Raw genomic sequence first — 10,427 nt, 5'->3', positions numbered from 1 at the left:
ACACATGGATACTTCATTCCTCCCTAAAATAGGGAATAAAATACCCATGAAAGAAGTGGCAGAGACAAAGTTTGGAGCTAAGACAAAAGGATGGACCATCCAAAGACTGCCCCACCCAGGGGTCCATCCCATAATCAGCCACCAAATGCAGACACTATTGCATATTGCTGAAAGGACACTGACATAGCTATCTCTGTGAGGCTATGCCAGTGCCTGGCAAATATAGAAGTGGATGCCCACAGTCATCTATAGGATAGAACATAGAGACCCCAGTGGAGGAGCTAGAGAAAGTACCCAAGGAACTGAAGGGGTCTGCAACCCTATAGGTAAATCAACAATATGAACTAATCAGTACTCCCAGAGCTCGTGTCTCTAGCTACATATATAGCAGAAGATGGCCTAGTCAGCCATTGTTGGGAAGAGAGTCCCCTTGGTTTTGCAAACTTTATATGCCCCATACAGGGGAATGCCAGGGCCAAGAAATAGGAGTGGATGAGCAGGGGAGCAGGGTGGAGGGAGGGTATAGGGGACATTCGGGATAGCATTTGAAATGTAAATGAAGAAAATATTTAATAAAATAAGTTAAAAAAAAAAAAGAAATGGTCTAGCTTCTTTACAGGCTGGAGCAGTTACCTTGAACATTCAAGACCTGCCTAGGCCACAGAGTGAGCTCACCACCAGCATGAGTAACTTAGCTAGACCCTGTTTTTAAAGGACTAAGCACATTAGGAGGCATTAAAGGCTTGAGTAGCATACACAGGATCCTAGGTTCAATCTCCAGTACAGGGAGAGGGAAAAGGGAAGGGGAAAGAGGGGGGATGGGGAAGCCTTCTGAGTATAGATTTCTTAGCATTGTTATTAAGATGAGCAAGCGAAATTTTTGTTTCATGATTGATCATAGATATGCTAAATAACTAAATAAAACTATAAGATCTCAATGATTGATATCAAGTATTTCCTGTGCACTATATCAGAATTTTGCACAAATCATCTTCTTTAGTTATCCTAGCTATGTAATTAGGTAAACATTAGTTTCTGTGTTTTATAGAAGAGGAAAATGGCACTTGGCAAGGGGTCTCCACCTTTCCCTAGATCTCAAAGTAACAAAATTGATTAGACTCATGGCTGTTTGACTCCATAGTTCTCTCCACCCTTTGGCAAATGTTGTTCCAATAACTAGAGTAATGTAGAATAAAAGGAATGTTGTGAGCACAGTATGCAGTCATAAGCAGCATCTGTGCTGAATGGTTTTGCTTACTTGTTCACAGTGGCACACAATTGTCTTTTTAATTATTTGCCTAAAATCATTCTACTGAGATATATATATATATATATATATATATATATATATATATATATGTTTGTGTGTGTGGTTTTGTGTAATGTTGGTATTTTCTTCTGTGGTCTCCATCAAGTCTTTTGAGATGGCATCCTGTACTACATCTGGAACATGCTGATTTAGTTGAACTGCCAGCAAGCCACAGAGATTCTTCTTCACCCCATTCCTCTAGCTCTAGAGTTACAGATGTTGTGTGTCATGATGTCCAGTCGTTACACAGGTGCTGGAGAACCCAACTCAGGGTCTTATGCTTTGTAGTAAGTTCTTTACATACAGAGCCACCTCCCCAGCCCTGCAGGTAATTATGAATAAATTGAACGTTTGATTCAGTGTTGGAGATTGAACCCAGGCCTCATGCACTCCATCTAGGCAAATGGTCTACCACTGAGGTCATCAGACTCCTTTTTAAGACTAAAGTATAAAGGCCTTTGTTAGCAACTTTCCATTTTAAGAGTACAGCTACTGTGTGGTCGGTGGCTTAGGGTCAGGGTGCATTCCGGCAGCCGCTTGTGAGATGGACTCTAATGTGGTAGTGATGATCTCTACAGTTTAAAACAGACTTGGAAAGGTGACTGGGGTGTTGCACTAAGTCTGACGTCACACTTTGCAGATGCCGGTGTGGGGAGGGAAAAGAATTACCTTCAAGGCCATGTAAGGTCATGTTAATTTCTTCTTTCTTAGCTTTTAAGCAGCATGTGAGATAAAAATGCAGCTCTGACTGTACTCCTTGCCAAATGAAACCTCAAAACCACAAAAGCAATTTTTAACTTGTTAGTTTTCACCTTTAACATAGGATATATAAAGTAAAGCTAGTGTTTCATCCATTCATCTTGCTGTCTATGGTTTTGAGAAAGGGTGCTATGTAAGTCATGCTGAACTAGAATTCACTATGTGGCTAAGGATGACCTTGAACTCTGGAGCCTCCTCTCTCTCCCTCCCAAGAGCTAGGATTATCATCCATGACACCCAACTTGAACCTTTCTCTTTAGTCCTGTCTTTCAACCAGGGTGTGGCCGTCAGTGACTTGTTCCGAAATCTCACTAAAGTTTCACTTTTGGTGTGTAAAACGGTGGAGTTTTAGTGTGGCTTCCTCTCCACTATTCTCTGTAACAGAAATGAAACTTCCTTGTCAATATATTCTGTATAGTCAAAGCCATGGAGTCCAACAGTTGATTCTACTATATCTGGTCATAATGTCTCACTTAATGGTGTCATCTTCGTTGATTCCAGAGGAGTCAAGAATGTGGGAAGGTGCTGTGCTCTGGCTGGCAGAATGTGGGTGATGAGGGGGTCAACATAAACGATTCTCCTGCTGCTCTTGGTTGTTGGCTTGCCAACCTGAGGGGGAACATGGCCCTGAGATCCTAACTGCATATTTCAGAGACAACTGCTCATTTCAGAGACAATGGCCCTAGAAGGGTTAGTTAAATGGTGATCAGTCACGATTGCTGTGGGAGACTGTGAGCCTACCACAACCCAGTTTTGAATCTGAATGCAAAAAGTATATTTATTTAAACTCCAGATTTATTCCCCTCCTGGTCCACCTTCTGACTGATTCACATCCCATACCTCCCCACCCCCACCACCCACCTTACCAGACCTCTAAACTCCCTGGGTCCTCCAGTCTCTTAAGGGTTAGGTGCATCTTCTGACTAAACCCAGACCATACAGACCCTGCTGTATGTGTTGGGGGCCTCATCTCAGCTGGTGTATGTTGCCTGGTTGGTGGTCCAATGTCTGAGAGATCTGAAGGGTCCAGGTTAATTGAGACTGCTGGTCCTCCTATAGGGTCGCCCTCCTCCTCAGCTTCTTTCAGCTTTCCCCCAATTCAGCCACAGGGGTCAGCAGCTTCTGTCCATTGGTTGGGTGCATCTGGCTCTTTCAGCTGCTCGTTGGGTCTTTTGGAGGGCAGTCATGATAGGTCTCTTTTTGTGAGCTCTCCATAGCCTCTGTAATAGTATCAGGTCTTGGGGCCTCCCCTTGAGCTGGATCCCACTTTTGGGCCTGTCACTGGACCTTCTTTTCCTCAGGTTCCTCTTCATTTCCATCCCTGCAGTTCTTTCAGACAGGAACAATTATGGGTCAGAGTTTGGACTGTGGGATGGCAACGCCATCCCTTACTTGATGCCCTGTCCTTCTGCTGGAGATGGGATCTACAAATTCCCTTTCCCCAATGTAGGACATTTCATCTAAGGTCCTTTGAATCCTGAGAATCTTATTTTTAAATTTAGGTAACCAATATGAGGTTATAAAAATTAGAGGCCAATTAAAATATATCTGTTGCCTGACTAGGATCTATATAGAGTATTAATTTATGATCCTCTGATACAGAACACTAGAGTCACCAAGACTAAAACTTGAGAAAGAGATGCATTCTTACAGTGATAGGCGCGCACGCGCGCGCGCGCACACACACACACACACACACACACACACACACACACACGAGAGGCACTTGTTCTGATCTTATGTCTACTTCATGACTCTGCAAATGTGTTGTTGTTTGTGAGCCACCCTTAATCCTAGACCTTAGGTGAAGAGGGAAAAGCTGCTCCCACTGTGGTTGAGATCTTGGAGGGAGAGTCACCTGTGGGACTTTGTCTTGCTTACTCATAGAAGGAGGAAGAATATCAACAAGTCAGCATGGCAAGTGCATGTCCTATTGATAAATAAAAACGATTACTAACTTTCATTTACTACAACTAGCATGGTGACAGAGGAGGGCTGCTGAATGTTAATGCGACCTAAAAGGGGTAAGAGAACCTCATTTCATAGAAATGCTCGATACTATCAAGTACATCAAAAACCATACTTTATTTTATGTATAGCAATACAATTTACATATTAAATAACACTATAATAGAATGATTTGATATAGTTTTAAACAGAAGGAAAAAGGGAAAAAATTTCAGGTTATAAAACCCCTCCCCCCACAGAACAATTCTTTAAAAAAAAAAAAATCACTTTCTCCAAAATGGGTCAATGTGACAAATGTATTCAGTGACTAGTCATGTCTAATTGCTATTGCACTAATGGTCAATGGAATTAAAAAGAACACCCAACTGTCACAATCACTACCTCAAAGGAAGAACACACGGATTCTTTTGGAATGCAAAGATGGTTCTTGCTACTTCAATACACAGAAGTTCACATATCCACCACGGGGGAGGGGGGGCACCAACAACTAAAAGAACTATGACATAGTTGAAACTAGAAAAAAATTAGCTTTATATGAAAATATAAAATTCTATGATTATATACCATAGATACAAAGCTCCCAGAAGATGCTTACTCAAGCAACAAAATATTTACAGGTTTAATGTTTTAAGCTGTTTGAAAATGAAGTTAAAGAAACAGGAGTTGACATGAAGTGGGGCTCTTTAGAAACAACGGCTAATTGCTAGTTTCAAATGTCCTAACAAGAAAGGAGTCACTACCCCAAATGTTGGAGAGTTACGACATTTTATAAAATTGACTGTCTCCTTTCCTGGAGATGTTTATTCCTTAAAACTCAAGATATTTTTCTTGAAATTAATTATCCTCTGTAGAAAATGCTTCCCTTTGCAAATATGTAACAAAAATACTAAAAACATTTTAACAGCTAAGACAAAAGTAGAGGCCAAATGTCATTATAATTTTTTTATTAATTATTTTACCATGCCTTCTTTATAGAGATAAATAAAGCCAATGCTGTGTGTTAAGTGGGGACTAAGGGAAAGTACAAAGGGCTACATGAATTACAGCTGCTATGGAGGAAAAAAGCAGGCATTCCCTTCATATAAAAATGTACTGGCACCGTTTGAACAGAAACCTTAGAACACCAGGGTTGAGAAGGCATTCACCAGCACAACTGCACAAGCTTTAACAGAACTACATTTTAATTACTTTTTAAAATTATTATGAGTTTGGGGTTTTTTTATATCTTTTTTTTTTTTTTTTGCTTAGAATTAGTAATGTGTATCTTTGGTAAAGTGGTATCTATATTTTCATTTTAAACAGTATATATGCATTTATGAAAAGGTCATGAGAAGGCAGTTGTGCTATGTTATTATAGAACAATGGCGGTTGCTCACTGGCTTCACTGTCACTCTGGAACCCTTCTTTTGAACACTATAACTTTGTTTTTGTCTTTGTTTTACTTTGCTGGACTCTTCTATTTAACACAGGCTCTCAAACCACCAAACTAAACTGTACTTATTCTTGAAACTCAGAAGGTTTTATATATGTATGAACTATCAAAGATGATATTATGGTTTAAGGTACAAGAAACTTTTCTGGTGTCTCTAATACAGCTGTGATATCCAGCACGTCCACCTGACCAAATGATAACAATTCAGCTTCATTTGGTTTGTATATTTCATTTCCCTAGAGGTAAATTCAAACAGCATATCTCATAAACTTTCACATTAGCTTTACCAATAGTTATATCTTTCCCCTCGACTGTAAATAGTACTAATCTTATTATGTACTTAAGCCACGTGCTTGTGTCTCAAAGAAAACATCTTTGGAACTCTTTGCCTCTGGAAAGATGCAAAAATATTTTTGCCAATAGCAAAGAATAGTGAAGATACAAATTGTGGTGAACGTGAAGACAGCTGAAGGTGACTATCATCCCGAGTAAAGGGCGTGTGGACCACTTTGGCAAAATGGGCACATAGTCCAGTAGGCTGGCATCTGTGGGCTTTGGCCTGTTGTAGACATGTAGGCTGCCACAGGAAGTTTCTCCCCCACCTTGATTGTACTTCTGTTCTACTTCTTTCTCCCGTTCTCCCATTCTTCTCTCACTCGTGTAAGAGAGAGCCCCAGAACTGTAGAGAGTATGCACTTTCATGAATTGAATCCTGTGTAAACAGCACAGAAAGTAATACTTGCCATTTGTCTTCCAGACAATGTTATTTTTACTAAGAGACAATTGAGAGACTGTGAACTCCAATTCAAATGTTAATTCTACTGAGCCTCTAACTGAAAAGCATTATCTAACATCAGACCTGTGTGCAGCAAAGAGAATCTGTTCCATTGACTAGGAAGCTCTCACCACAAGCTGAAACCTTTTCCTTCCTTATTTCCCTCAGCCTTTAAGAGTTATGTTTCTTATGGTCGATCCTTCGTACTGTGCAGAGGTGACCCCTCTGGTGGGGCCGGAGAGGTTGGTAAATCCATCTAGCACAGATATGTTAGTGGATTCAGCTCAGCTGCTCACCAGTTTTGAAAGCCAGCCTCCCAATTCTGTGTGTTCTCTTAGGTCACTGTGCACATATTATCTTCATGGGGCTCTACTGGCCTGGCCCATGCGTTGAAACCTCTGGGCTTGGCCCGTGAGTCTCTCCAGCACTTCTGTGACTAGTTCCAGAAAACAACACACAAACAATAAAGCCTCATTCACACTGAGATGCTGCCCTCCTCCTAGAAAGCTTTCTGTCATAAAGAAGAAACCAATCGTGGGGGATGATTTCAATTCTGGCAGAAGGTGACTTTCAGAAGGAAACAGGAAAAGGAAGATACAGGTTCTGATTAATAGCTTAGTGGATTTTGTTTTGTTTTAAACAAACTCAAATGAAATTTCTTAATAATGCTTCCAGTTTGCCCATACGTACTATGTGCTGAAAGTAGTTCCAGACACTGGCCTCTGGGCTTCCTATTGACTACTGCCATCTTTTATAAATGTACATTAGTTTGTGAGCATCCGCATCTCTTCTCTTAAAACCCAGTCTAAAATGGAGATGCCATCTTTCATTCAAGAACTGGATTTTCTCTTTAAGATTCCTATTTCTTTCTCAAAGTAAGACCTATAAAAATTGAGTCCCAAATATATTTCCAATTCAATCTTAAGTAGAGTTGGATGTAATTAAGAGATTTATTATGAAACATTTGGCAAAAAAAAAAAAAAGAATGCTGTCTATAGGTAGTGTTTATTAGATCACTATAGGAATAGTTAGTAGGGACTTTTCAAAGACTACATTTAAATGTCAATACCTATTTTGTGATTGTAGCTACTATGGTACTATTTACCAAAAGCTATAGTTGAATTAACTAAAGAGTGTCATAAGTAAATTGTGTAAAATAGGGCCATCTCCCCATTGTAAAAGACAGCCCTGATTTTAGGGTTTGCTACTTCGGAGAGTCAAAATGGAAATAACACACACTGTCCACATGGCTCCTGTGAAATCTGTAATACAGAATGATTCTTTATTTTGACACATTTCAACTGTGACTATAACTTGGTAACTAAGAAGAGATGTTCACATGAAGTTGCAACCCTCTTAATTTCTTAGTGGTCCCTCAACCATACAAATGGAACTGATGCCAACAGATCTTTAGGGCTCCCAGTCACCTGCTGTCCTGCAAAAGGAAACAACGCCCATCCACTGCATTCAACCAGAAGGCAGAGAGTACTGAACAGTGCCTAGAAAAAGAGGGGACTGAGGAAGGTACAGTGTTGCCTGCTGCTGAGAAATTGTAGTTGCTTTAGAATAATAATAAAACTGAGATTCACTGTCATAACAAAGACCTTCACTGCACGGAACTAAAAAATAGCATGTATGTGGTCATGGAATGTCACATCAGGGTTTCTGTAGTATTAGATTATAGGCAGTTAACACTGATCAGATAGTGCAAACTAGGTAAAGTCGCGTTTCACTGTGTGAAATGAAGACCAGGCGCGAGTGCTCAGTAGGATACCATCAAGACAGAAAATGGCAAAAAATAAATATCAAAACTTTTATCAGTGTAAAAAAGTAACTGGGTTATTGTATAACCTAGAGTCTGGCAAAAAAGGCCTCAAAAAATTTCTGTCTTTACAAGTCTCAGAAGTTTACAAATGAAGTGCCCTTCCAGGGGTCTAGTCACACCAGAGACTCCATGCTCTCTGCAGGGTCTGATTCCTCTGCAGTTAGCACAGCACCGTTTTTGTCCCCAGTCATGGGACCATTTCCATTTTCTTTAGTACTGATCAAGCTGAGCATTGCTTTGTAGACAAACTGGTATTGTTCCTGGAAGACAAGAGGAAAGAGTTGGTTAGACATTGTATCTAAGATGGAAAGACTACTCAAAAATATACTTCTAAAAAACACTCCCCAAAAGACAAGAAGAGCAGAAATTGTATCTAAGAAACTTTAAAAGCAACCACTTGAACCCTTAATCACTGAGCTTTACAGCATTTCATGTCCTGCTGGTCTGTTAGCATGGAATCTGTTGCAGTGTTGGTGACTCCCTAAGATAATGGGATATCCTTATTTTGAAACTAGACCACACGCGACTATTAAGCAGAGGGTTTTTTTTTTTTTTCACTTTTAAGTACAACATTACTGATATTTTGGGCTAGATAATTCTGTGTTGGCAAGGGTTGTCTGTGTATTGTAGGGTGTTTACCAGTAGCCTTGGCCTTTACACACTAAATACCAGAGATGTCCAGTTGTGAAACCCATTAAGTCTCCAGATACTGCCAGATGTCTCCTGCTAGACATACCCTACCTAGTTAAGAACCCCGGGGCCAGGGTACAAATGTGAGCATCATGTGATGCTCTGAAGGACTGAGGCATATGCAAACTACTTACAATGTCTGTGAATACTCCAGGTCTCATTAGATTGATCATTTTTGCCACCTGGAAGACATCCACAGCATTCTCATTCTCTAGCTGCTGGGACAAGGTGGTCAGGGCACACAGCATTCCTGCAGAAACTGCTCCATACCTGGGGAGGAGAAAAGAAAGATGTGATTCCAGATCTATCAATGGCGTGCATGTAGTAGAAGGAAATTACTTCTCGTACTTCCTTAGGAATTAGGTAGGCTGCATTGGTGTCCATTCCAGAAGACAGAATGAATTAAAAGTTAGACAGGGGAAGGGAATTTAGAAGTTTATGTTCAGGAGAAAAGGCTGGAAGAAGCTGAAGAAGAGGGCGACCCAATAAGAAGACCAGCAATCTCAACTAACCAGGACCCCTGGGATTTCTTAGACACCAACCAGGCAGCATACACTAGCTGGTCTGAGGCCCCTGATACATATATAGCAGAGGACTACCTGGTCTGGCCTCAGTGAGAGAAGATGCATCTAATCCTCAAGAGACTTGAGGCCCCAGGGAGTGGGGAGGCCTGGCATGAGGGGTGGGGGTGGGGATATCCTCTTGGAGACAGAGGGAAGGAAGAATGGGATGAGGAACTGTGGGAGGGTGGACTGTAAAAAATAGAAGTATTAAAAATTTTTATAGTTCATTAAAAAAGACATTTTTATGAATATAAAATCTGCCAAACTGCTCCAATAGAAACTTAACTCGATATCTAATCAGAAACAAAAGGTTCAAAAGCAGACTTGGAAATATTACAGATTTGGTATTGGATACCTACCTGGGAAGATTATGAGCAGGCAGCAGTGTTAGGCAGATATTCTAACACACAGGTATTACAATAGGTGGGAACCTTGACTATTTCCTATCGGATAAATAGAAAGCACTACAGGGCCCTCATTTTCCAACGTTCTTAAAAATACAAAATGTCCATTCTGTTGTGGCCGTAGCCTTTGATAGCCAAGCCTTCTCTCCAACACTCGGGCAGATAAACTGAACTTTGAAAACATCTTACGATATAATGAATGATGTTTTGGCTAACCACAGGCTACACTCCAGATGTTCCTGTAAGATTAAAATGCAGCTGGGAATTCCTATTGCCAGTGACATCATAACACAGAAGCATCCTAGCGTAACAGAGCCTCCCTCTGTCTGTGGTAATGCTGCTTTCAGTAGGCTACTTTGATATCAGTCATAGACAGTTAAAGCCGTGTAGTCATTACATTTTAAGTTTCAAACCTAGTCTTCCTTCAAACTGATGGCTACCTGGTCAGATTTCTCACTTTAAAATGTAAAAGCCATTGTGTGGATACTTCATTCCTCCTTAGAATAAGGTACAAAATACTCATGAAAGGATATAGGTACAGAGACAAAATTTAGAGCTAAGATAAAAGGATGGACTATCCAGAGACTACCCCATTCGGGAGTCCATCTCATCATCAGCCACCAAACCTAGATACTAAGGCTCATGCCAGCAAGATTCTGCTGAAGGGACCCTGATATTGCGGCCTCTTGTGAGGCTATGCCA

At 40.6% G+C, this 10,427-nt stretch overlaps 1 protein-coding gene across 3 annotated transcripts in view; it reads right to left on the bottom strand.

Moving 5' to 3' along the window:
- Positions 1-4,989: 4,989 nt before the first annotated feature.
- The window catches only part of Ptprg (protein tyrosine phosphatase receptor type G), a 677,472-nt gene continuing 672,034 nt past the window's right edge, over positions 4,990-10,427 (bottom strand). For all 3 annotated transcript variants that reach the window (XM_021204227.2, XM_021204228.2, XM_021204229.2), the window contains 2 exons: positions 8,893-9,028; positions 4,990-8,328 (listed from right to left, as the gene is read on the bottom strand). In XM_021204227.2, coding sequence (XP_021059886.1) covers positions 8,182-8,328; positions 8,893-9,028 — 283 coding nt within the window. In that variant the 3' untranslated portion in view covers positions 4,990-8,181. The remainder of the gene's footprint in view (positions 8,329-8,892; positions 9,029-10,427) is intronic.

Source organism: Mus pahari, chromosome 8, assembly GCF_900095145.1.
Source record: "Mus pahari chromosome 8, PAHARI_EIJ_v1.1, whole genome shotgun sequence".
Lineage (NCBI taxonomy): Eukaryota > Metazoa > Chordata > Mammalia > Rodentia > Muridae > Mus > Mus pahari.
The sequence above is the reverse complement of the archived record's forward strand: the minus strand, read 5'-3'. Positions and strand labels throughout refer to the sequence as shown.